We start from the raw sequence: 27653 nt of genomic DNA, 5'->3' as shown, positions 1-27653 counted from the left end.
TGCATAGGTATGTCAAGGCTTGTGTACAGCCGACATCTGGTAAGCTGGTACATCTACACTAGCGTGTCATCGCTACGCTAAATGCTTTTATCGTTCCATTTGGCTGGGAAGCCTTACCGATAGCTACTTCATGCTAAACTACACAATCGGAACTGCTGAGCATGCTGCTATACAACTTCACCGTGTTCTAGATACCTGTGAAAAGTCATATTAAAAGGTCAGATGGTTTTTGCATTCCACTTGCTCAGTGCCGAAATTGGGCACTCTCAATAACTGTGCCTTGCAGCACGCTGCAGCAGAAGCTCATGCGCAAGTATTGCCTCACCAAGGCAGCCTGCAGTTTCCCATTTTAACAGCATTATTGTTTCTTGTTCACCTTGCTGACAGGGCAGGTGCGACAAAAGCGTCAAACCACATACAGTCGAACCTCGATATAATGAAGTCCTACTTGCAGCCGAAAATTTTATTAAATCACGATGTTTTTTTTTGTATGTCAGGAGGAGGATGATGAGTGGTAGCAAACAGATGCAAACACATCATTTTTCTTCATATGAGCAAGAGCGAGCGCATCGCCCATGCCGGTGCGGAAATCTTTTGTTCAGGCCTCATGTACGCACACCATATTTGCACGCATAATAAACTTTCCTCCCATTTCTGCTGCCAACAAAAAAAAAAAGTCACCTCTACCAACTACAGAGTTATCTGTCTTCTCCTTCTCCTTTTTATTCTTCTTTCTTTCTTTTCTTTTTCTTTTTTTTTTTTTTTTTTTTTTTTTTTTTTTCTTCTTTTCTTCTCAACTCTACCAGTGACAGTGTATACCACGTGACATTTGCTAGGCAACATGGCACATGGCAGCTTGAAAACCTAGCGCAGTGTAGCTTTCGCTACAAAAATACTAGTCGTTAGCGCGTCCCTCCGTTGCGCCCCATATCCAATGCATTTCTTGGCAGGGTGCAGAGATTGTGTGCCTCGGCTCCAGTTGTGGGGTGGGTTGAAATGGGGTGAAGGGGGGGGGCGAACTTGGCAGAGTGCCGGCGGTGGCTTGCGCAGCTGGTCCGGTTGCTCAGTGCCTTCCCTTTATCACTCAGCAATTGGGGTGGAAATGCGGTGTGTCTCGGCTGATGTTTTAGTTCTCATCCCATTGTCAAGATGGTTGCTGATGTATGCATGCGATGCGCGAGGACTTCGTTAAATCGAAAATGCAGCATAGAATTACTTCTCTAAATTGCGAAAAAAATATGTTTTCAATAGAGCAGAGATTGGGAAGTAAAAGAAAATGCATTACGTCGCGAATTTTATTTCATTGAGGTTCGTTATATTGAGGTTCGACTATAATTGATTTATGTTGCATGGTCCTGGACTTGTAACAGTGTCGTGTCACTGAGTCATGGTTTCTTTTGTTTCTTTTCCTGCAGTGAAATACTTTAAATACTTTATATTTTTCACATGGTGATTTTTTTTTCCACTTTGCATGATTTCACTGTTTTTATTTCCTGTTGTAATGCTCATCTACTCCACCAAATCTGACCCCTTTTCTTTTTCTCATTGTTTATTGGGTTTTTTTTAATCTAGGGCTTTACGGCAACCCATCAAACCCTGTCAGTCCCTGTTCTTTTCACTAGCTTTATCGTTTGTTAGCTGAGTAAAGGTGACACTGCTGTGCAGGTGGCGGGTGGGCACAGTGACTGCCTGCGGGCACTGCTGTCAGTCGGGTGCCCGGGAGATGTGCTGGAGTGTGTGGAAGAAGAGCAGGGCTGGAGCCCCCTGGCCCTGGGCGCCCTGCTGGGACAAACTGCCTGCCTGCGTTTGTTGCTGCAGCATGGTGCCCAGCCACTGAGGCACAATCCACGCACGGGGGCAACCTCTCTACATGCTGCAGGTGCGGACGCCTGGGAATATAGTGCTAGCCAAGTGGAAAACTGGGCTCCATCACAGTGTTGCATTACAGCCAGGCCTCGTGGAATAGACAAAATACAGTGAAAAACTTGCAGCTGGTCTCTAAGGGATAAGTATGAACTGGCTACATATTAGAGCTGAACCTCTGAAACATCGCTGTTGCATTTTTCACGGAATCGGAAAAAAGCAACTTGCTAGTCGGGAAATGTAACAGCTAGGAAGCACACGAGCAACAAAAAATGTACTCAATTGCAAGCCCCTTTCTTCCTCTTCTTTGTTTCGCAAGCATAAAGGTGCTTCTCTTGCATTGGGAAGGTTTTGTAGCTGTCACAGTTGTTTGCATACCCTGGAATGCAATGTGACACTGTCTGCCTGACCAGCTGTTGGGGGAAGGAAGGCGGCAGCAAAGTGGGAGGGCATACGAAGCAGGAGAGTTTGGGCACACGTGCATGCCTTTTTGCTATTTTTGCAGTAGCCACTTCATTTCTGCGCAGTTCTCCATTTTTGGGGGGGAACTTATCCCCATCTAGCAACACAGCACTGCCTGCGCTTTGGTTACTGTGACATAGTTTTCAGTTATTAACGCCGGAGCCCCAGTGATGGTAGGACTGCGTGAACGCAACAGAATGTGTTTTGAGTCGTAGAAGGAGACTCCGCGCACCACTAATGTGAGAAGAGTGCACTAACAAAGGACCTTTTTCACTGATAGCAATAGTTGTCAGATAATTGTAAACATGGTATTATACTGCATGATTCCTTCTTTCTTGTTTAATATTTGGTAGGTCTTCCGGTGTAACAAAATGTGATGGTGATGGTTGGCGCATACCCTTTTATCTTTTCATATTGGCTCTGTTTTGCAGGAAAACTGTCTATTAATTTTTGAAATATTGCAAAGCATTCCACCTGCGACCAAATTTCATTATTCATATTTGGTTTATGCCTGGAAAGGTTCTTGTTTACACGCTCTAGAAATTTTTTTCTGTGACTTGGCAGTGTTTGAAAATTATTAGAAAAATGTCCAATGCTATTCGCACTCAGTTTTCAATATTCGAAATTTGCTTCACACCCGAATTTGTACTGTTTGCACAGCTCTAGTTTGAGCTGAAAATTCACTATCCACATTCCTAATCTCAGACTGTTTCATGATCCTTTTGAGCTCAGTATATATCGACATTCAGCTGTGCCACTGACAAGCATACTATTCATTGTCACACTTAAGAGATTATGCTTGTGACATGTCTGCTGCACATTGAGAATCTGTGCATGCTGGGGCACTTTTCCTATTTTCCAACTTGTTCTATTACAGCAGCCTTAGGTCAGACGGAGTGCCTTGAGATCCTTCTTCACAGTGCCAAGGGATCTGACGCTGCCAACACTAGAGACTCTAGCAACAGGTAGGAGTTCCACAGCACGAAACGTCAACTGATTGTGCACCACATGTGTATGTGGTCAGGTTTGACAGGATTTCTCGACGAAAGGGACTGGGGTTTGCGGCCTTTGGCAGTGTGTTTCAGGCATGCATTTTATGGCAGGGTGCAAACCAGTTTGGTTTGCACCATTTCTGCACTGCGTGTGCTGTTTGCTTTGTGTGTTTGTGTGCCTTTCATACAGGCATTTCTCTTTTAGTGAAATATCCTTGTGCTGGTACAGTGTAAAATTATGGTGGTAGAGTTCTGTGCCATGTGCATAACAGTGCCCCTTACTTTTTTGCACATACCTAAGAGGGGCTTTTATTTTTCACTTTATGCATATCATTTGCACCAGCTAAGTGTAACCAAGTTGTTAAAAGTTACGGTCTGCCCTAGTCCAGTGAAACCAACTGAGAGCTGTTGGGAGTTTTTTTACCTAGTGTGTGGTACTCTTTTCGTTCACCAAAGTTAATTAGTAGGGACTAATTAGATTATGTTTTATTTATTGGCTTGAGGAACAAAGTGTGAGTGCGAAAGTTGTAGATCGTCTCAAAAACGGCTAGCTGCATTGTTTTCTTCAAGCTATGATTTACCTAGTTTTATTTATTGGCCTCCAAAGATAGCTGTCACGTGACCAGCTCGGGCCGGACGAGTGTAACTCCTCGTTGGCAATTTTGGTACGATCTGCCATGACGAGTACAGCTCGGGGTTGGCGGTTAAAGGGTTAAAGTCAGACAATAAGGTCAATTTGGCGAGAGAAATTCCCTCTGGAAAAACTTGCACAAAAAAAGCTGTAGTTCAGGACTGGAATATAAGTGTGGTTATTCGCTACGTACACGATATTGTGAGGGAGAGCCATGCTTTGCTACAGAGTCACTTCGGTTAAAAGGGTAGGGACACCAAATTTTTGTGTTGTACTTTTATGTTGTAAATAGTGCGTTACGATTCTGTAAGCATAGAGGACAATGTTAGAAGCCCAAAATCGCATTAGATAGTTTATTATCGTTTATTTGGCAGTTTATTTTGGCAGACCGGCGACCCGATGCTGTCAGGCGGGCTATCCCATAAGTTAAATCACTAAGGCGTTTGATAACCACATATGGGCCGTCATAATGGGCCAAGAGTTTTTGATGTAGGCCACGGCGCCGAATTGGACGCCATAGCCAGACTAAATCACCTACAGAGTACGTGACCCGCCGGTGACTGGAATCGTATCGCACTTTGGAACGTTCTTGTGAAGCACCAGACCGTAATCGGGCGATTCTCCGAGCTTCTTCGGCGAGACAGAGGGTCTCAGCCAGGCAGGGGTCTTCACGGCTTGTGAAGGGCAGGATAGTATCCAGAGAGTAGCGTGGCGGTCTGGCGTAAAGCAGAAAAAATGGACTGTATCCAGTCGTCTCATGCGTGGCGGTATTAAACGCATACGTGATGAAGGGCAGTATGGTGTCCCAGTTCTTATGCCCTGCGTCCACATACATGGCTAGCATGTTGATAAGCGTTCTGTTGACGCGCTCAGTCAAGCCATTTGTCTGGGGATGGTATGGCGTCGAGTGTCGGAAAGTTACGGCGCATAAACGCATGAGCTCTTCAACAACATCAGCAGTGAATTGTCGGCCCCGGTCAGTGATGACAATTCGTGGCGGCCCGTGTCGTAAGATGACTGAGTGCAGCAAGAAAAGCGACACCTGATGCGCCGTAGCAGATGGAAGAGCGGCGGTTTCACAGTAACGTGTGAGATAGTCCACGCAGATTACAATCCAGCGATTTCCATCCACGGACTTCGGAAACGGACCTACGAGGTCAATGCCTACTTGATCAAACGGTGCTGTCGGGGTCTTCACAGGGTGCAGCAAGCCAGACGGAGTTGCAGTTGGGCGTTTGTGGCGTTGACATTGCTTGCAACTGGCAACGTATTGTTCAACCGTCGAGCGCATTCTGGGCCAGTAAAATCTTTCTTGAGCACGGTGGAGTGTTCTAACCGATCCCAAATGCCCAGAAGTTGGATTATCATGCATAACACGCAATACGTCCGTGCACAACGTCTTGGGAACTACGAGTAGGTATCGCTGGCCGACAGGCGAATAACTCTTTTTCCATAGGAGGCCATCATGCACACAAAAACGGCTTGTAGGTACGTTGGCTTGGGCAAAGAGAGGCTGCAGACTGGTATCATTTTGCTGTTCCGTTTTGAAAACATTCGTGTCGGGGAACGCTGGCTCGAGGGTCGATATATAATTGTCGAAATCGTCGCTTTCAGGTCCAGTCGTGGCCATTGGCATCCTAGAAAGACAATCTGCGTCTGCATGACGCCTCCCGCTTTTGTAAACCACGGCAAAGTCATATTCCTGTAACCGGAGGGCCCAGCGTGCGAGGCGACCACATGGGTCTCGAAGGTTCCGCAACCAACAGAGTGAATGATGGTCAGTTACGATAGTAAACGAACGTCCGTACAAATATGAACGGAAACGCTGCACAGCGAAAACTACAGCTAGGCATTCCTGTTCGGTGACTGTGTAGTTTCGCTCCGGCTTGCTCAGGGTACGACTTGCGTACGCGATAACATGCTCTCGTTCATTGTGCCGTTGGACAAGGACTGCACCAAGACCGATTCCACTAGCGTCCGTGTGTACTTCTGTCATTGCAGTAGGATCGAAGTGACGTAAGATGGGTTTCGATATTAAAAGAAACTTCAGTTGACGGAATGACGCGTCGCAGTCTGGTGTCCAGTTAAAAGTAGAGTTTTTGTGGAGAAGGCACGTCAATGGGTAAGCAACGTCAGCAAAGCGATGTATAAAGCGTCTAAAATACGAGCACAACCCTAGAAAACTGCGCAACTCCTTCACTGTCTGCGGGGGTTTAAAAGACTCAACAGCGGCAGTTTTCTGGGGATCCGGCATTACACCATCACCATTGACAAGGTGTCCTAGCACCAGCGCTTGGCGCTCTCCAAAGCGGCACTTTTTGGAGTTCAGAATTAGGGCGGCGTTGTGCAGGCAATTCAAGACACGTACTAGACGGTCATTGTGTTCTTGAAAGGATTTCCCAAATATCACGACATCGTCCAGATAGCAAAGACAAATGTCCCATTTTAAGCCGCGTAAAACTGTGTCCATAAAGCGTTCGAATGTAGCTGGCGCATTACACAGCCCGAATGGCATAACATTAAACTCATAAAGGCCATCTGGCGTTACGAAGGCTGTTTTTTTCTTATCTGCAGGGTCCATTGGAATTTGCCAGTAGCCAGATCTGAGATCAAGACAAGAAAAATAGGACGCACCAGAGAGGCAGTCGAGGGCATCGTCTATGCGAGGAAGAGGATAGACGTCCTTTTTCGTAACAGAATTTAAACGCCGATAATCGACGCAGAATCGCCACGAACCGTCTTTCTTGCGTACAAGAATAACAGGGGCAGCCCAGGGGCTAGATGACTCCTGTATCACCTTTTTCTGTAGCATGTCCTCCACTTGCTCATGAATGACTTTGCGCTCAGATGGGGACACGCGATATGGCTTTTGACGAATGGGACGAGCCGAACCAGTGTCGATGCTATGATGGGTCCGATGTGCAGGGCGAGAGGTTGGTCCATCTGTTTCAGAAAAGTCAAACATAGGCGAAAAAGGTAGAAGAATATCCACAAGAGTACGGCGTTGAGGTGAGCTGAGATCGGCGCTGGTCATGCGGGAGATTGAAGTTTCATCAGCAGGCAAAGGTACGATGGCACTCGTAGCATCTGTGACCAAAGCAACGACGTGGGGCGCATCGGGTCCACAAGAGGCAAGCTTCAATCCCGTTGGTAAAACTGCGGGCTCGGACGATGGGTTGATGGTCCATAACGAGGCACTACCATGATGCACGGATATCATACAGTGAGGGATAATTACATTTTTCTTCAGGCATGCTGAGTGAACTGGGTGCACCATGGCCTGGAATGAAATCTTCTCAAGAAGTGGAACGGACACGGGGACGAACATGGCAGACAAGGGTGGAACTACTGTGTCTTCGGTAATACTAAAAACTGTTTCTTCATCACGGCCACTTTCAAAAAGTGCCGGCAGATGCGAGCCATCAAAATGAACCTCTTGACTTCGGCAGTCCACGGTAGCGCCACAAAACTTCAAGAAGTCCATTCCTAAAATGATGTCATGCGTAGAGTGGGGTAAGACTACGAATTCGGCTTGAAAAATTGCACCACCCACAGACACTTGCGCACTACACACACCCAGTGGCCGCAACGCCTCTCCACTCACACCACAAAACGTTGAAGCACGGTCATATTCGAACATCACTTTGCGTCCCAACAAGCGCCTAAACTGATTACTCATCACAGACACAGTCGCACCCGTATCCACCAAAGCTAATGTATACACACCATCAATAAACACACGAATTTTGTTTCTGAGCATTATAGTTGGAGGGATGTTGGCACACAGCACATTTCCAGCGGCCTCACCCCCATTGGTCGCGCTGGTTAGTTTTCCTGCTGATGATGCTGAGGCGACATGGGGCGCCGTCGTGGTGATGGAGAACGACGCGCACGGAAGGCGGGTGGTGGAGTAACACTTCTATCAGATGCAGGGGAGTGGTCGCGGATATTCTGGTTATGGATGTTGCGGTAATACCCACGCTGAGTATTTGATTGTTGAAAAACGGGATTGTATTGCCGATTGTTGGGTACTGTTGGAAGCGCCGGACGGTTATAGCGAGGTGGGAACCTACTGCGGCAGTATCTGGCGATGTGACCTTCGACGCCGCAGCGGTAGCATATCGGCGGAGAAGGTAGAAAATGCTGTTGCGAATAAGAGCAGGGAACAGCTGGGTGCGTCGTAGGTCTGTCTGAATGCTCATACTGCTCAGGAATCCTGGTAGATCGAATGGAAGATCTATGGGCACTTGAGGCGACGTCATACCTTGGGGCGTCAGGCACCGACGCATTCCGGTTGGCGAAATGCATAGGAGGATAGTCAATGGAAGCTGCAACTTCAGGAGCTTGTGGGAAAGGCTGAACGGTAATCGCTTGTGGTGGTGAAGCCGGCCGTCTAGATACCCTCTGGACAGAGACCTCAGCAGATTCGTGCAGGGGAAGTGGGTTGAGCCGCAGGAGTTCTTCCCGCACGATTTGCCGGATCGTCGACGGAAGATCTAGTTGGGCGTGGTCATCAAGGCTGGCCACGGTAGGCACGTTGGCCAGCCGCCCAAATTTTGGCACAATACGACGCGTTCTCAGAGCTTGAAAAGCGCGGATGTGTTTAATGACATCGGAGACGGTTTCAAGGCTGTCTTTGGCGATTAAAAAGTTGTATACGTCAGCCGCGATACCCTTCAAAATGTGGCCGACTCTATCTTCTTCGGGCATGTTGGAATTGACACATCTGCACAATCGGAGGATCTCTTCTGTATAAGTGGTACAAGTTTCATCCGGCAACTGAGCTCTTTGGGCAAGGGTCTGCTCAGCCCGTTTTTTGCTCGGTACAGAGTCACCAAAACGCTGTTTGATCTCGGTGGCAAACCGTTCCCAAGTTGTCAAATTGTCCTCGTTATTCTCGAACCATGTCATCGCCGTGTGAGTTAGAAAGAAGACGACATTTGTGAGCATGGTGATAGGGTCCCACCGGTTGTACCGACTAACTCGTTCATAATGAAGTAGCCACTTCTCAACGTCCTCACCTTCCTCTCCTGCAAAAGGTCGTGGTTCCCGGTAAGGCTGGCAGGGAATAGAGCTGGAGGGGGCAGGCCTGTCACCAGCCTGGCTTGCAGCGTCGCGGCCGGCGCGGTTAGAATCGCTGTGGTCCATGATGTTTGGAAGCGGTGGCAGTCCAGCAAGGCGGCGACTACGTCGAAACTCCAGTGGTTCTTGCTGCGCCGTACTTGGGGATCGAACGGAGCACCTCCACCAAGTTGTTACGATGAAATAGCAAAGGGGTGTTTATTTACAGTGATATGGCAGTGGGATAAGGTGAAGCCTACTAGCCCCAGGCACCAACGCTTCGTCTTCTTCTTCTGCCTCACCATCACCATCCCTCATCGTCGTCATTAGCGTGACAGTATTATTAGTGCGCAGCAGTTTCGGTTTTGATTCGTAGTTGCCGGGTTTTTACTTGACGTCAAAAAACAAAAGACATAGCATTGAAATGTCACGTGGACCAAAAACTTGTGACGTCAGCGAGTAGGCGCATCGTCTGGTCTGTTTGCACTGCGACTTAGTCACATGCGCTCATGAATCACACTGCGGAAACAGTTGGTCAACTGCATCCGTAAACATGATGATGTTTGCGTCATTTTGGCGATCCGGTTAGGCCGCGTTACCGCAAGCTATCTGGAATCGTGATATTGTCGCCTGCGAACAGCTGTCGCCAACTCGCTGTCCGCCAACTTGTTGCTCGTAGCATTGCCGATGTAGACCGCTCACTTCGCTACAATTTTGCCCAGATTACTACGCTACGCTGGGAAAGATGGCTCAGCAACACAACATAACCAATAATAACAACGCTTCCGCGTGCATAACCGGGCTTAGCTGAGCAAACGCCGCGGCATTTTTTATGTTTTCAAGCAAACACGTCCAGGCTCCTGTTGAATGTACTATTAGAGCACTATCGCGTTGAGTATGACTTGCAACGCCCATGCAACAGCGTGGCCGCAAAAAGTGGAAGAAGCTGCAGTGAAAAGTGAAGTACTTATCGAGGCACCGCTTTCATGCGTCATTTTAACTCAGCTTTCGCGTGTGCGAATCTGCATAGTGATTGTTGAGAGAAAATTCACAATTTTAGTCAATCAAAATGGCCATCAAGTTTAGTGTTGGCAACATTGTACTGAAATCGACAATTGCTTACACCGCAGAACATGTGTACAATCACCACGAAGAGCTGGTGTGACCCGGTGCGCCAAGAAATACTGCAAGTGGCCCGGAACAGTCGTCGACGCTAGTTGTGGAGAACAAATTAGGCCGTTTGAGGACAGTCGCCATAAACATCTTTTATCGAGCTTATTTTATTATGAGCTAGGCTTCCTATAGTAAAGCGGTGATGGAAAAAGAACCTTTATTACAGTGTTGAGTCGCTGACTCGTTGATTAGCAGTGGGAGCTTATGATTACCGGACATTCGCTTCAGATATTATGGTTATCCTGTCCAGTTGCTGTTTTTTCCACTGACAACCGTATCTTTTGGTGCAAAAGCCTTTATTGGAAGCATTTTGTAGAACAATGCAGCTTCATCTAAATTGTAGACATCATCCTTTGCATGCTCTTGAATCAGTGGAGCCCTTTTATGTGCCTTTGACTGCTCGGCAATGTTTGTGTCAGCACTCCCGCTTTCGCCGCACACTGTTAGGAATGGGAGGTTGTTGCGGTCTTTAAATCTGCTCAACCAGTCGTTGCTACATTTAAATTCCTCACAGCCCAGCCCTCATAGCCCAGCCGCAGGGCAAGCCCACTGGCCTTTTCGCGTACTAGCATGCCATTAACAGGTAGGTGCGCTGCATTTGCGTGATGTAGCCATTTCAGTAGAGCACCTTCGACATCTGGATAGGTTGGAAAGCAAATTCTTGTCCGCTTCACTGAATGGGTCTTTCTGTAAGTTTCGCTTTCAGAAATGTTCGAGAAATTTGGCGTCATTTTTCGCATTGCCACATTTATTGCACCACATCTTAATCACTGGCATATACAATGCCATATCGTGCGAATATTTATGGAGGCAACTTATTCAGTATAATGTGGGAAAGACCTTAGTATGTGATGTTGGGGCAATCTGTGTGAACTCTTGAGAAACTTTTGGCGCACCTTTTAAAATTTATTATGGGCGCTTTTGTAGATACGACATCAAATTAAAGAAATTTGATGTCGTATTGTTTTGTTTATTGAATTAGCAACGCATGGTTCTTCTCTGAGGCAGAACAACGAATTTAACCTGTTGCGCGTTCAAACTTTTACTGTTGGACGTAAAATTATCGTTTCTACCCTTGTGTGACGGCTGGGCTTGGCGATTTCTTCAACCTGAAGCCATGCCAGCATAATATTCTAATGATGAAGCCAGGAATTGCGGGGAAAAAAAATATAGCAACAGCCGCATAACTTGCTTCGCACGGTACATGCACGGTCTGTTTCATCTCAGTAAGTTGAACCAGTGGTATAAAATTGGTCGAGACGTCCTTGGGCCCCATCAGGAGTACACGCAAAAAGAAAATAGTAATAAAAATGAGATTGTAACCGTCGTTGATCTGAGTACTCGGTGGAGGAAGGTTAGTTAGTCTTTGCTACAAAAATAATCTGAGCCCGAGCTTCTCGCGAACTCAGTTGGCGCAGCCGCTGCCGCTGATCGATCGCTCATAGAGTCACGTGACAGCAGCAAGGGACCACTCCGATGCAGGATGCTGTGAAATTTGTGTCACCCAGCACTTGAGGCTAGAAGAAAATGTCATTTTCACTTAGGTTTCATCTTAAATGCTAACGACCAGCATGCAGGTGTTCATAAGAAAAAAATACTGTGATGGTAATAATTTTTGGCAACTTTTTTTTTAGACTTATTTGACAATTTGAGCTTTAAGCCAAATTAACAAGAATTTAGTATACAATATTCGGTAGCGATATGACAGCTCCACCCAGTATAGTAGAGGTCCTTCCTGTACAAGAAATCGTTGTGCGGAATCCTGTATAATATATATAGCTTTTTTTAGTAAAGTATACACTTTTGTGCAATTCCAATATAATTCTATAAATAAATGTTATGGGAATTCTGAAATGAAAAAGACAAACATTGCTTTCTTTTTTTCTTCGCTTCAGATATTCGATATTCGAACACATTGTTTCCCAGATTCATATTCGAAAATGGCAATATTCACACACACCCTAAGTAAAACCCTTTTGACAGTATACAGGGTGTCCAAGCTAACTTTAGTAAAGGTTTAAAAAATAAAACATTTGAGTTAAGCCAGAGAAACCACTTGTACACAGCTGCCAGCCATCTGTGTCACGGCAGTTTTTTATTTTGCAATTAACTATTTAGTAATTAAGATATTCCATTTATTTCTGATAAAGCCTCATGTGCATCTTTTTTTTTCCAAGCTCTAAAGAAAGCCGCGAAATACAAAAAATATCATGTGACTGGCCCATTGCATTTGCACGCCACGATTGTGGTGCTCTCAACTGTTGTTTGAGCATAAGAAATCAGCTGTGGCCATGGCTCCACGGGGGCCATTGCAGTGGCAGGCCGATATGTCTGCAATGATTTCTTTGTCCACTTCAGGCAGTCGGCGCACGTGACAGTGCAAGTTGCATCGAGCTCACCATGCTCGCTGCAACTGGGCTAGAACTGGCCTGTAGAGTCGCAGCCACAGCTGATTTCGTTCACTCAAACTATGGTTGAGAGCACCATAATTGTGGCCAGTCACGTGATATTTTAATTTCACGGGCTTTCTTTAGAGTTTGGAAAAAAGATACACGTGATGCTTTCTTCATCGTAAATAAATGGAAGGGGGTTTTCAGAAAGTGCTCTCCAACTTTGCAAATCACACTTATTGTCTGAAGATAATAGTAAGTTTGGAAAATTATATTAATTGCTAATTCATTAATTGCAAATTAAAAAACAGCCTGAGGTGCGCCAGATGCCTGGCAGCTGTATACAAGTGGTCTCTCTGTCCTACCTCGAATGTTTTTTTTTTAACCTTTGGCTAAAGTTAGCTTGGACACCTGGTATGCTGACTTATTGTAATGTTTGTAGCTTTCACATAACTTAGGGTGACGGGTTCTTGCAGATAACGTTCATGGAGGCGAAACGGAGGGGCGTCCACATGGTGTATGATGTCAGTGCACGTTAAAGGACCCCAGGTGGTCGAAATTTCTAGGGTTTTCCACTACAGCACCTCTCATAGCCTGGGTCGCTTTTGAATGTTAAACCCTACAAAACCAAACCTTCACACTTCCTTGATCAGATGAGGGATGTTGCAGGGATACCTGCATTTATATCACTAAGACTGATAGGCCTACAGAGTAACTTTACGTTGCTCTGCTCAGGACACCACTGATGCTGGCGGTCTTGAAGGGTCACACAGAGTGTGTGGAGTTACTGCTGAGACATGGTGCTGCTGTAGATGCCGAAGACTCGTCCAAAAGGACAGCCCTGTATTATGGAGTAAGTGCCTTACCATTTTCTAGTTATGTGTTTTCAAATATTAGCACAGCCACATCAAAACGCGTCAGCATTTTTAGGCAGCCCCATGAGTTCTTGCTCATTCATCCATCAAAGCCACTGCGCTCATTTAACCGGGATATGCATGAAAGCTTACCACAGCATGAAATAACGAAGTGAATGTGGCCGCTTGCAAGCATTTATGCAAAGCAGAATAATGCTGGCCACATAGTGCTATTTGGTCAACATTACAGTGGGGCTTCATTGGTCTGCTTTAACATAATGTCCCCTTTTTACTACGAAAGGCCAGACGTCTAGGGCAAGCACATCTGTCATGTTCAGTGTGTAAAAACACAGGCTGTGAGGGGCACTTCAGCAGAGTACTAATTTTGGAGGCAACATTCTTTCTCATTGTTATTATTGCAAGTTGAAAAAGATGTTTTTGGTTTCATGTTGTTAGCAGGACCACCAGTGTGATCCCCAAGGGGGGGAAGCAAGGTCCCGTAGGGATGCTCACTTCCTTTCTCTCTTCCAGGCTTTTGGAGGCAGTGAAGCATGCATCCGCCTGCTGCTCAAAGAGGGTGCCACGGTCGTATTACGGGACAGCATGGGCAAGACGCCCCTGCACCTGGCTGCAGCAGTGGGCAACAACACCGTCCTGTCGGTCTTGCTGCGCCACTGCCCGGACGGGGAAGGCCCTGATCGACTCACCGACCTCCAGGGGTTTACTCCTATCCACTGGGCATGCTACGGAGGTAAGCGCACAGAATTAGTTTTGTTTTGATATTCTACAGTTCATTCTACAGTCAATTTCGGGTCAATACACATGGAATTGACTGCACCTTTACTCCTATTGCACCATAGAGCTTGTTGGCATTCTGTCTTTCTGTTGTTGAATGCTGCGCCGTTATAAGGAGGATAGTGGTGAGGCATACTTTGGTTAGGGTCTCACTGCTGGGTACTTACTTTGCAACTTTTCTTGTGAGTGTACATTTGTAACGAAGCACCATCCAGCTAAGATTATAGATAGCTGCACACAGTGGCTAATTATTTCCTTTCATTTTCTTTTTCTCTCTCTCTCTCAGGTCATGGGCCATGTCTCGTTATGCTTCTGGAACACTCTCGAACAAATACATTTCACGGGAACTCTTTCAGCCCGCTTCATTGTGCAGCGTGAGTATAGCGTTAGTTCTTTTCATAGTAGGAAGGTGTGGCTTTTATATGGGATTTCTGGCAACCTGGTAGTATCCATAGCAGTTTTTGACTGTCTTAGAGGCACACTCGCATAGTAAGTATGCACTCGCAGAGCTGAACTGGTTCTTGCATGCTGCAGGGTGGTGAATCTTTTCAGGAGGCCTTGTGGATGTCCCTTCGGGATGCCATTGATTGCTAACGATTCCTTACACGGGTATGTGCACCAGTTAAGTGCCTTGCTGGTGAATGTGAATGAAATTGTCATGAACCAGTCAAAGGTGGCTAGTACAATTTTTTTTCCGTCAAGAAAATCAATGCTCTAAGCCACCTTCCTGCCCTTAAATGCTCCAAGTTTGACATGTTTTCGTCTTTCTGGCATGACCCACTATAACCGTTCTCATTTATAACAGTGATATTTCTGGGGCACTTTGATTGTTATAAGTGGGCTTGACTTTATTTGTATTTATTTTGCAAGCAAAAGCTTTTAGCATTTGCTTAATTCCTGAAAGGCTAGCATCCTAGCTTGAATTATGCAATCAAGGTTTGTTAGGCAAATTCTAATGAACGTGTGGGTTCTGCATTTTGCTTTATACCTCACATAAACAGTCGTAAGCAGTCACCTTTTACTGAAAACAAAGTTGACCTTGCTCTTTTAGTCAAGTTAGATGCCATCTTGTGACATTGTCCTTGTAGAAGCTGATGCACAGGATACGAGAACGAGGAATATTTGGTGCATGAAAGCATTTACGTGGCGCAGTGACCGTGCATCAGCTCTATGATGCATGACATTGAACACATGCATGCTCAAAAATACTGTGGTTATTCACTGTTACTATCGTGCACCAGCTGCATTTTTAATTGTTTAAAGATGTCTCACGTCTCTCTAACCGTGTCATCTTCTTGCTCATATTAGCTTAGTGCATGACTTCTGTTTCTGCAGTGGTTTCTATTTGTAATGGCATTTCATCTTCCACGTTTTCAATTTGATTACACTTTGAAAATCCATCCCTGAGATGTGGCACTGGTTGGTGTCTGGCAACTGTTCACCATCACTGCAATTATTGATTTCCCTGGATTACAAATACTACTTTTAACTATCATGCAGCAGCCTCATTTGGCCTAATATGTTGTGTGATCATTGAACTCATTGCCTGAAAGTGACTAGTCAGTGGCTAGATGGAGCTGTCTGCCTTTTTTTTATGAAATGGCCAGCAAAGGTGTGGTTTTAGAAGTTACAATGTGTCGCTGGTCAATTTACGGCAGGCGGCATCTAGGCAGATGGCTGAAAGTATGCACTGCACGCTTTGCTTGCTGGCAGCTTCAGTGTGCTGCCTGGTTTGCTGCTTGCAGTGTTGGCACTAGTTCCGTTTAGGGAATACTATTGCACCGCACACATTTATGCACTGCTTGTCCTGAGTGAAATGTTTCTGCTGGTGTCTGTGTTGTCATTGTGTTACTGTTCATGAGGGGAGATGGCCACTTGGCTCAAAGATCATCCTCTCTTCTTTCCCACTTTTTCTGGCCCCTCCTCTTCCTACCTCCTGCACCACACCCTTGCTGTGCTTTCCTAACCGTGCCTGCGGCTTGATACGACTTGGCACGTGGGCCACAGTTGCAACCCGTAAGTAGCTGCTGCTGCTGCCATCGCTGCTGCTTTCAGCTGCTGCATGATATTGCATAGAACTACAGCAGTCTGTGTTACTGTATTAATACTTTACCTCATAATTAGTTATCTCATAATTAGTTGACTCTGAAGCAGAAGCCATGACTGCTGCCATTGTATAGGAATCATAATCAAACCTATGTACTCCAACCCTTGAATGGTCATTTGTAGTAAAATGCTGAGATGTATAAAAACTAAATATCTTGATGAGTTTGTAGTAGCACTACTGTTTTGTTCACATGTTAAAATAGCAGAGCAATAAAAAGCACAAAGTAACGTGGTGTTCCTGGTTGGTACTATTTTTCCTGCATGCTCTCAAACACTGGTGGGACTCATAGCTGCCACTTCAGGGCCAACAAATTGCCAGCTGCTTTATGAATACTGCATCAGTGAAGTTTTACAAACTGCGGGCTGTAATAGATTTTTTTTTTTTTTAAAGCTGAAGATGTTGCTATTGCAGTACACCATTGTTAGCCTGTTCAGGTCTTGAGATTTTTCTGCCTGCAATCTGCAGCTGAAACCTTGTGCTAGTGTATGCCAGTATCCCCCCCCCCCCCCCCCCCCCCCTTTTTTTTTTCTTTTTTCTTTGTTTTTCTTTTTTTTTTTTTTTTTTTTTTTTTCTTTTCAATGGCATTTTATGTGTTGCTTTGCTTGGCAACTATGGATGACATCCATCAGGGCCATTCTTTTATTCCTCCTTTTTATGTGAGGCAGTCTGTTCTACTGGGTACAATTTTGTATGTTGCATGTCAGAGGGGTAAGCTTTGGTCTTTATAAAGGACATTTAACTGTGCTTCCTGTCAATTTTAAATGCCAGAAGGATTTAGCCTCAATGTTTGTTTTATGTTTGTTTGTGCTTTTTGCCTGATTTCCCCTAATGGACCTTGTTTGCTCATCAAGAATTCTGGAAAATGTTTATCAGAGCACGCAAAACCTTTACCTTGAGTTTGGTTTCTGGTGTCCCTAACGCCCCAGAGCAACTCAGGCTAAGAGAAATGAGCTCATAGTTATTTTTGTCTTCTCTTGTTTGCAGCGTTCCCATGCAAGTATTTTACAATGCTTGATCGTAATGAGCTTTCTTTTTGTTCTTGCTTTCAAATTCGTTTTGAGCGAGGCTTCAAGAACCTAGAAGTGGCTTTATTTCATGGCTAGCACTTGAAGGGGGGGACGTGGCTTTCAACAATTTGAATTATTTTTTTTATGTTGGTAATGATTTACAGTTTAAGTGCTCAAAATTTCAGCATTATACGTGAGCAACATTTCTTTATGGATTTTTTATCTTGTGCGGAAATCCTACAGACTCAATAAACGCTGTAGAAGACTGGCTCAACATTCACTGAATTTCTGAATGCATGCTATGCACGATTGCAGACTTAGATTGTCGTCATGTGTACTGGAATTGAAAAGAGAATAACGCCACACTTTCAAACAATTCCGAGATACATAGTGCTAGCGCAGGTCACTGAAATAGAAGTGTCGATACTAATGGGTGTATAAAAAAAATTGATTTTTGGCCAATTTTTGTGATTCGAAAGCTATGTCTCGTCATCTTAACTGTAAAAGTCAGTTGTGCAGAATTAATCTGCAAACGTCAGCTATATGGTTGTTCATTCTAATTAAGTGTGTGCAAATACTGAAATTTTCTAATCGATTACGAATATGAGGAAGCAAACCTTCAAATATCGAATCTCCAATCAGATGAAAAGAAAAAACTGGAAAGTAAAAATTAGTAAATAGTGTTTATCTTGTTTATTTTAGAATTTACATGTTATTTGCAGATAAAATTAAAATTTGCATAATATGTTGTAATAGTTCAATTGAGTGGTATTCCCTGCAACGATGCTTTAATGCTCAACACAGAAGAACGGAAATCTGAGCTAGTTGGTGCATTGCAAGATCAAAAAACAGCGCGGTATTTGGGACAAACAGAGAGGAGAATAACGGACAAGCGCTGTCCGTTATTCTCCTCTCTGTTTGTCCCAAGTACCCGCGCTGTTTTGCAATGCTCAACACACATCTAGTGAACAGCAGTCAACCACTGTAACCGGGGCATTAGGCAGCGCAGTTGGCTTCCTAGGATCAGTGGTCTTTTTTTTTTTCTTTTTTTTAAAAAAAAATATTTTAATGCTGATTTTTTTCTTTATTTTTGTGTCTTGTCTAGTTCCAATTACTAGCAGATTTCTTTTTCTTCTTTCTCTCTTTATCAAACAGATTCCAAGGAAGCGAGTTTTGTATAGAATTGTTGCTCAATCATTTCGGGAAGAAGTTAGTGCAATTGCGGGACAGGAAGCAGAGGTAAGGTGCTAATGTACATCTGGTCGCATTTCTTTTCTTTTTCCTTTTGTTATCCTTTCTTTCTGCTGTGCTAAGCTCTCTGCCTGTGAAAATTGTGTTTGATATGTGTTTGCTTCATACTAGTTGTTGATATTTCCCGATGCTGACTGAAACTTGGCATTTCCGATGATGGGGACTTGCAATGGCATTTGCAGGACTGCGCTTCATGCAGCCGCGTGCGATGACAGTGTGCTGTGCCTGCAGACCTTGATTAAGGAAGGGGCTGACATTAATGCCACTGACTGCCGGGGCCAAACACCGCTCATGATGGCTGCTGCCCACGGGAGCTGCAAGTCCATAGGTGACAACCATGGTTGACTGCCTGGTCACACACGCATGTGTGTGTGCATGTGTGTGTGTGTGTGTGTGTGTGTGTGTGTGTGTGTGTGTGTGTGTGTGTGTGTGTGTGTGTGTGTGTGTGTGTGTGCGTGCGTGCGCGCGCGCGCGCGTGCGCGTGCGTGCGTGCGTGTGTGTGTGTGTGTGTGTGTTGACACGTCTTTGCAAGAGTAACAAAAAGTTATAAATCAAGGAAAATTCTTGTCCACACTTTTTTTTTTTTTTTCCCCCAGTTTGTTCAACTCATAAGTGTCTTGTCAGAGCTGATAAAAACAGGTTGTTTGAGTAATTTTTAGCACAGTGGCTTTGGCTGCATGTGGCCATGTGTTCATATGCAACATTATTGTTTAAGCCAAAGCAGAACAACGCATATTTTCGGAAGAATTTTGGGCTTAGCTTTTCTTGTGTTTGCAGTGATATAAATGTTGTTGCATGAGCTTTGTTTTACTTTATAGTTGTTTAACCCTTTCACTGTCACGAACGTACCGGTACGTATTCGCGTTTCCTCCCCGCAGTGTCAATAACGTACCCGTACGTATTCTATCTTGCGTTCAAATCTTCGCGCCTCACCGTAAAGCTACCGCGCTTGGACTTGCTCCGCCATCTGTTGAATCTTTCTACAAGCTGATATGCTCGCTCCGCGCCATATGACACATATATGGAAGAGTATGGTGCGACCGCGCCCGCCCGTTTTTTGCTCGTGGGAGGGGGCGTGGTCGCTCCGTGACACTACTCTCTCGAGCGAGCGATCCTTCGGCGCGCGCATGCGGTTATGGGTTCAAAGTTTGTTCTGCCATCTGCGGCAGGTTTGGAGGTTTTTATTTTTATTCTTTGTCGCGCTTCCGCTACGGCGTGGCAAGTTCAGGGCCGCACGCGGTTGCCTCTCTCCGACTGACATATGACTCGATTGCTGCATTCGCTCTCTCCACGCGCCCTCGCTTGAGGACAGCTTGCCGTTAGCAGCAGCAGCACACGAGTGTTTTAGCCTATTTCCATCTTTTTCTCTTTCGACTTCAGTACGCGCCGTTTCTCCCCCTTGTGCTGGCCACTGAATGTGCGCCCTCCGCGCGCGCTTACTTTCGGATGGCGGACCGCGCGGGACCTTCGACGGCTGACTGGAGCGATGGCTCTTCGGGTTCTGATTACCAGCCAAGCTCAGATTCGGACTCTGAAAGCGTCTCATCGGAGGAAGGGGTGAGTTCCTCGTCATCAGATTCAGATATTGCAACGGCGGGGCCATCATCCCGGAAGCGTGCACGGCAAACTGAAACTATATGGAAAAAAGGCGATTTCACACCGAAGTTGTTTCCTTTCGACGCGTCACGTTCCGGACCGTCCGCTAGCGCAACTCTTCAGCCATATGCGCAAGAAGTTGATTATTTCAAGCTGTTTTTTGATGAGTCGATTGTTTCGCTTATCGCTAGCGAAACGAACAGATTCGCGCGAGTGAAGACAACCGCACCAGGACTGGCGTGCACATCGCGGCTGAAAGCTTGGGTGGAAACAAGTGTGCCAGAAATGTACTGTTTTCTTGCGGTCGTTTTGCTGATGGGCCTGGTCAGAAAGAATGCCTTGCAAGACTATTGGAGTACTGACCCTATGTTGCAGACACCATTTTTTGCAACAATTTTTTCATTCAACCGGTTCGCGCTCCTCCTGCGGCTCCTGCATCTGAGCGACTCCACAGATACTGCCGATCGACTGAGAACGGTGCGGCCATTTATGGAAGCAATTCAGAGCAAGCTAGGCAGTCTACTAATTCCCCACCAAGACGTTTGCATTGATGAGTCTATGATGCCATGGAAAGGGCGGCTGTCATTTCGGCAATACATTCCATCAAAGAGGCACCGCTTTGGCATCAAGTTGTTTGTTTTGTGCGACGTCAAAACCGGCTACATATTGAAATTCGTTGTGTATACTGGTGCCACAACAAAAATGACCATGGTCACAGATTTGGGATTTTCTGGCTCTATAGTTCTCGAGCTACTGGAAGGCTACCCCGGAAAAGGACATTCGCTATGTGTGGACAATTGGTATAGTAGTCCTGCATCATTCAACTGCCTTCAAGACAAAAAAACTAATGCATGTGGAACTCTTCGGAGCAACAGAAAGTGACTTCCAACTTTCTCAAAAAAGATGAAAAAAGGCGAAGTGGAGTCATTTCACACCAAGACGCTTCTTGCGCTCAAATGGCATGACAAGAGGGATGTACATGTCCTAACGTCAATGCATGATGCACGTCTGGAAGACACAGGGAAAGTGGATAGAGTAACAGGGGAGAAGTGGAAGCCCGCATGTGTCCTCGAATACAATATGAAGATGGGATTAGTGGACAAGACTGACATGATGATGAGTTTCTCGGAAAGTATTAGGAAGACCCTCAAGTGGTACAAAAAGTTTTTTTTTTCATATCATGGACATGTGCCTCCTCAATGCCTTCATCCTGTGGCACGAAAATGGGGGACGCAAAACATTCGGTGAATTCCGATTGAATGTCGTTTACCAACTCATTCAAGAGTTTCATACTGCTAGGAGTGGAGGTAGGAAATGGAGTGGTGATGACCCGACAAGGCTTACGGCACGACACTTTCCCCAGATGGTTCCTCAAAGCGAAGCAAAGGGGATCCGCACTCGACGGAGGTGTCACATCTGTTGGAACACTGTTCGAGGGCAAAAGAAAAGGAAAGACACTCGTGTCATGTGCCCTGTGTGCGACAAGGGATAGTGCTTGGACCCATGCTTCAGGATCTACCACACTCTGAAGAAGTATTGAGCGTGTTTTTTTTTTAATTTTATCATATATCATTTATAGTCAGACTGATGATGATGATGTTTATTTAAACACCTGCAGAACACTGAAATGTGCAAATTGCATTGACTAATTTATTTGTATACCCATCATAATGCAAAATAAATCTTTATGCTCGTTCCCTGATATGCTCGTTCTCTGAAACCAAGCCGACACTGGGGTTGCGTCCCGGTCAGAAACAGCAGACAGTGAAAGGGTTAATGATTTTCGTGCAAATGCAGATCTGTGATGTCTGCTTTTATTATTGCTTAGTGACTAGTTCTGTCCCCATTTCTTTTTTTGTTTTTCTTGTAGAGGCCTTATTGGAGCTGAAGGCAGATATCCTTGTACAAGACAACAAGGGTAACAGTGCTCTTCACCATGCTTGCTTGCGGGTAAGTGGTCTTTTTTTCTCGTTGTCACTCAAAATTGTTAGTATTTATGGCGTTGCCTTGTTTCATTTAGTTTTCTTGGTAAAGCACAGTATAGGTTCCTTACGGCAATTTTGAGGAGGACGTGATTTGTGAGATAACAATGGGCCTTTGATATTCCAGCTCTGGTTTGTGTTGTTGGGCACTTTATTTGTTTATAGAAGTACTTAGTTTTCATGGTAAAGCACAGTATAGGTTCCTTACGGCAATTTTGATGAGGACGTGATTTGTGAGATAACAATGGGCCTTTGATATTCCAGCTCTTTGTGTTGTTGGGCACTTTATTCGTTTATAGAAGTTAAAGCTATTTCGCTACTCTATATATATATATATATATATATATATATATATATATATATATATATATATATATATATATAAAACGAGATTCAATTCACACCGCACTGTTGCTATTTAACTAATTCACAATAAACCCCACCGCAGTGGCGCCATGGTTAGAGCTATGAAGCAAGAAGTGTTTAGGAGGCGAAACTCCCCTCTCCCACGGTCAGAAAGTCACGGTGCTCCGCCTGCTTCCTTCACCTGCCGCCAGATGCCGCCCTCGTGGCGTTGCCCACAAACTGCACACACTCTTGTTAGCATGTATTGCCATACTTTTCTGGAACAGCATTCCGTGTGTGCAGGCAACTTTTTCTTCCGCAATAATGCCATGTTGTACCCACCTGCTGTGCGGTAAAATGCAAGCTCTTAGTACTGCAGGCAGTCGACTTAGGAATTCCAGCAGTTAGTCCCGTTTAATTGACATGGGCATTAATGACTCTCTTCATGTAACAGATCGTCGGAGCATCTTCCGAATGATTACGATCGTGAATGAAATTCGTTTTAGGCACATACAGAGTGTGAAACACTCTTGCCTTGTGCACTTACCCTCAGTGACGTACGGCAGACATATTTCCAGAATTATTGCTGAAAATGAGATGCCTATAATATCGTTTGAACTGTAGAAAAAAATAATAATAATAAAAGCGGGCATTTGAACTAGTTAATGAAGATTCTTAATAAAAAAACTGCGCACTTTCAAGACATAACAGAGCACAAGAAGCAGCACACCACCAGCATTGATTCGCAACTTAGTTCTAATGAAGAAAATGAAAGTAAACTGCACAGTTTATATTCATGTGAAAGCAAGTTCATGCATGGCATAGGTTACTAATCAGGAGCGCAGTGCACGTGGTCATCCAAGTAGTGGAATTACTTATCTAATAGGGCCACAGAAGATGCGCTAATGCTCTGGTCAGCATTTTTTTCTAATAAAAAAAGGCTACCATTACCTCTCGGGTGAACTGGTCATGATTGCAGAAAACAACATTGGTTCTGAAAAGCAAGGGCAGGCATTCACTTTTAGAGAATTTCACTACTTGGAGGAGTGGGTGCACTCTAATCCTGGCTAGTGATTCAGTGAAACCTCGTTATAAGAGACACTCAAGGAATCTGAAAAAGATGTCTCTTGTAACCAGAAATTCTTACCATCTCTTATGTGCAGCAGTTTAGATTTTACTTAGCTAAATTCTGTTCTATATCGGTGTCCTTTTTTGCTGCAATATGTCAGGAACCGAGAAGGAGTGCTTGTTGCTGACTGGGAAGTCGAAATGTCCCTGTTGTTTTAGCCACTGGCATCACATTTCTGTGTGACTGAAACAACAGGGACATTTAGCTTCCCACTCAAGAAGAGGCACTCCTCGGTTGCTTACATACTACAATGAAAAAGGGCATTAATGTGGAACGGAATATAGATAAATAAGTCTAAACTTCTGAACATAGAGTTGGGGCGAGTCAGCTGCATTGCATGAGCATGCCAGAGTTTGTCTCTTCTTAAATAGTGAAAAATTTACTCTAGGGACCTGTAAAAGTTGCCCCTAGTAACAGAGTGTCTCTTGTAGGCATTCTGCTAACATGGCAGACATAGGAAAACCAACGAAACCATTTTCAAGTGTCTCTTATAACAGAGTGTCTCCTGTAATGATATTTTACTGTATCTATGCCATGCACGAACTTGCTTTCACGTGACTGTGACATGTGCCGGTGGCCATTTATATATTTCTTCGTTTTCTTCATTGGAACTTCAGTTATGAGTCAGCACTGGTGGTGTGTTCCTTCTTGCATTGCTTTTGTACCTTGTATGCACTGTATTTCATAATGACAGCATTGGAAACATGTATAAGGGAGAGCTTCTATTTCCAATTTCAGTGTCAAAGGCTGTACCTAAAATTCACTCTTAAGCGCAGACTACTAATACACCATTATATTTTTTAACTTTTGCTTGGTTCATACTAGTCTTTGATTAGTTGCATTTAATTTAGGAAGTGTCAAGGTATGTAGCATGGGTGCACAAAATGGCAAGAATTCAGTTCCTATACTCGGCGTTTCAGTTCGGAACAATTACAGCACTCCGATGCTTTAAGCACAGTTTACTTGGTCCTAGTCTTCACCCCACTGTCTTTCCCTCCCTACCCCGGCCGTCCGATTGTCCCTAAACTACTGGGTCAACCGCTGCTCACAGAAGTCTGCCGAGCCTTTAAAAAACAGTTCTAGCAGCAACAGGACCACTTGAAGAAGGAGGTGCACTCACAGCAACAGGGCCTGTGTGTCACAATCCCCGGTGTATTGTTCACTGGCAGTTTATGGCCAGCTTTTTGGAGAGGACTAGTGCTTTTACCATCTAGCAACACATGTGAGCCATCGTGCGTAAATGGGATGCTCAATTGCATTTTATTTTTTACCCTCTTACACGCCACCGATGGCCATCTGAACTGAGACACCATGTGTAACCCTACTGTGAGCACGGCTAGCGGACATGGCGTTTGAGCGTGGTTTTATTTTTGTTGCTTGTTTCTGGGGTGATTGAGTCTATCTGCCAGCTCAAGAGGAAGAGCTTAAACGACTCCGTGGAATGCACGCTGTGCTCGCAAGTAAACAAGCTCGTGAGCGTGGTGTTATTTCATACGCGTCTCCGTATAGAAAAAGTGCACTTCTGGGGCTATGTCAGTAGCGCCATCTTTGACACTTCGCGTAAACGGCGTCTATTCCCCATCTCCACTGTGACACTTTCTGCTGTACCCAAGGCTGTGGGATCGAATTCCAGCCATGGCAGCCACTTCCTGATAGAGGCAAAAAGCAAGGTGCCCGTGTGCTGTGCGAAGTGGTCGAAAATTTCTGAGCCTTCCACTGTGGCATTTCTCATAGCCTAACTCGCTTGGAACGTTGAAGCCCGTAGACCAAACCAAACCAGGTTGTCATGTATAGTGAGCGTTCCACAGTATTTGTGCTTCTTTATCATCATGAGGTTGAGCTGTGTGATTAGGTATGAAAAGTTTATAAGCAGGCATCAATGTCCCTTTTTTTTTTTGTTACTAGAAACAAGAAAGCGCAGTGGCCACGATACTGGAGAAAGCAGACTTCGTGAAGCTTATTAACATGATCAATGATGACATGAAAACGTAAGTAACCAGTGCTTTGCCCACAGTAATTCTTTTTTTTTCTAACCTATAGACATATTAGATAATTAGCATTGGTTCAGGTGGACAATTTTTTAAAATACCGTTATGCAATCTACATAAGGTTATGCGAGAATACTGGCTTTCAATTTTAAGAGACCATTGCTTAGTTTATCAAGCAAGTTGGCCTACCTTTGATGGATGTTTTATTTGGCAGAAGGTCAGAAAATAATGGACACAGTTTCCGTCTTCACCGTTTTACATCAGTGACACCAGCCACAACACATTCTATTTGTTGCCTGTCTTCCTAACCTCCTTCCTTCTTTAGAGCTGTTACAGCACAAGTGTCACCTAAAGCAGTACAATATAATCTTTATTATTTAGAAGTGCTTTATTAACAGTTCTGACAGCTTCATACGTTTTGTATGGTTTCAAAGTTTATAATGTAGGTGGCACTCAGGAGCACATTCATGCAATGCTCCTTTGACAAGACAGGTGACTTTGACAAGACAGGTGTATCGCTAATCTTGTTGCATCTTACGAGACTCTGTTGTGTGGGTAAACATTATGCTGGCTTTGCAATACCTTCAGCCTTTGAGTTAGGTATTACTCACATGGTCTTCCTCCAGGTTTGCTGCTGGTGCGGATCTCATGCTTGAATTGCCCATGGTCCACTATTAAATTCTAAGGACATATATAATGCCTCTTACTATTTCGTTTCATGCTGCATATTTTCGTGCATGACATCATGGTACAATTGCCAGGGAATTTGAGGACTAGATCAATTAGGACTTCAAGCGTTGCTGAAGGCTTTGCTGGAAATGGATGTGGTCTCTCTGCTCATGGGATTAATTCAGGTGTCAATCTTCTAGGGCTCTTCATGTTGCTGCAAGTAACGGCCTGATCGATGCAACCCAGGCGCTACTCCTCAAAGGTGCTGATGTGCTTGCCACAGATGTTAATGGTCAGTGCCACCTCTTTACTTACTCTAATTTGCATTGTGCTGACCTTCGCTAGGCATATGTACTTTGTAGTCATAATGCTTTTTATTATCTGTTGTGCAACGTCACAAATCACCCCTTTTCTTGTAAGAAAATTTATTATTTTTGTTGTGTTATCAAAGTGTTCTGCCAGAATATTTTTTCAACAAAAACGTTTTTAGACATCTCTGAATTTGAGGGGGAAGTTGAGTGGGGGGAAGGGGCGGAAGTCAATAATGTTCTCCCCTAAATTTTGTGAAGTAGCTTTGTGCCCATACCCTCAGTCACTTTCTCTCTGCAAACATGACAGCAAGACTGCTCTAAACACACACTCATTTGCGTGCTTGTGCACAGTGTTACATTGCTGCTGCTTTCTAATGTATTTCTTGTTAATGTAATTAATTTCTGATTCTGTGTGAGCTCTGCTAAGCCTCTGTAGACTATGAGCTGTCATTGCAAAGTAAGACATGGAAATGATTAGGTGCATGAAACGTTCAGAAGTGCTTTTAGGCAAACCAGATAAAACAAAGGGAATTGTGTTTTCTTGTATGTACAAATTTTCAAGTGATTTTTTTTCTAATATTGTGGATTACTAGTGGGCAATAAAAGAAAAGTAATTGCCATTGAGAACCACTCCCACAACATTAGCACATACTTTCTATCTCTTTGGTTATACCTTTGGTCCTTGGACCCCAAGCCCTACAGGCACTGGAATACAGCTTGATGGATGTTTTGTGTCTCCTTCTGTTTTGCTCTCAGGCCACACGCCCGCCCTCTCCTGTGCCAGGAGCAACGAAGTAGCTGAGTGCCTTGCTCTCATCCTGGCTGTGATGCCTTCGTCAAGTCCCTTCCGGATGGATGGTTTCTCACGTAAGTTGTGCCTTCCGTGTTGGTGCAGTGTTCCGGAGAGAGCAAATTTTCAAGGGTATCTTACACCATGCCAACATCTTTCAGCCGCTCATCAGTTTTTTTTTATTATTATTATTATTATTATTATTATCATTATTGACCGTGTACCAATCCTTTGTCTTTGTTTGTCCTAGAGGAGCA

The 27653-nt window shown here is 44.6% G+C and overlaps 1 protein-coding gene across 4 annotated transcripts in view; it reads left to right on the top strand.

Moving 5' to 3' along the window:
* LOC146197934 (uncharacterized) overlaps window positions 1-27653 on the top strand; it is a 115553-nt gene that overhangs the window by 71220 nt on the left and 16680 nt on the right. For 2 of the 4 annotated variants that reach the window (XM_084593208.1, XM_084593209.1), the window contains exons 12-23: window positions 1666-1879; window positions 3203-3290; window positions 13308-13425; window positions 13958-14177; window positions 14508-14595; window positions 14756-14830; window positions 18491-18574; window positions 18769-18914; window positions 22053-22132; window positions 25544-25626; window positions 26496-26587; window positions 27363-27473. In XM_084593208.1, the coding sequence (XP_084449334.1) occupies window positions 1666-1879; window positions 3203-3290; window positions 13308-13425; window positions 13958-14177; window positions 14508-14595; window positions 14756-14830; window positions 18491-18574; window positions 18769-18914; window positions 22053-22132; window positions 25544-25626; window positions 26496-26587; window positions 27363-27473 (1399 nt within the window). The remainder of the gene's footprint in view (window positions 1-1665; window positions 1880-3202; window positions 3291-13307; window positions 13426-13957; window positions 14178-14507; window positions 14596-14755; window positions 14831-18490; window positions 18575-18768; window positions 18915-22052; window positions 22133-25543; window positions 25627-26495; window positions 26588-27362; window positions 27474-27653) is intronic. The other 2 variants (XM_084593210.1, XM_084593211.1) reach the window with 2 other exon arrangements.

Source organism: Amblyomma maculatum, chromosome 2 (assembly GCF_055883805.1).
Source record: "Amblyomma maculatum isolate TAMU_Amacu chromosome 2, ASM5588380v1, whole genome shotgun sequence".
Taxonomy (NCBI): Eukaryota; Metazoa; Arthropoda; class Arachnida; order Ixodida; family Ixodidae; genus Amblyomma; species Amblyomma maculatum.
This window is presented reverse-complemented; position numbering and strand designations above follow the sequence as displayed.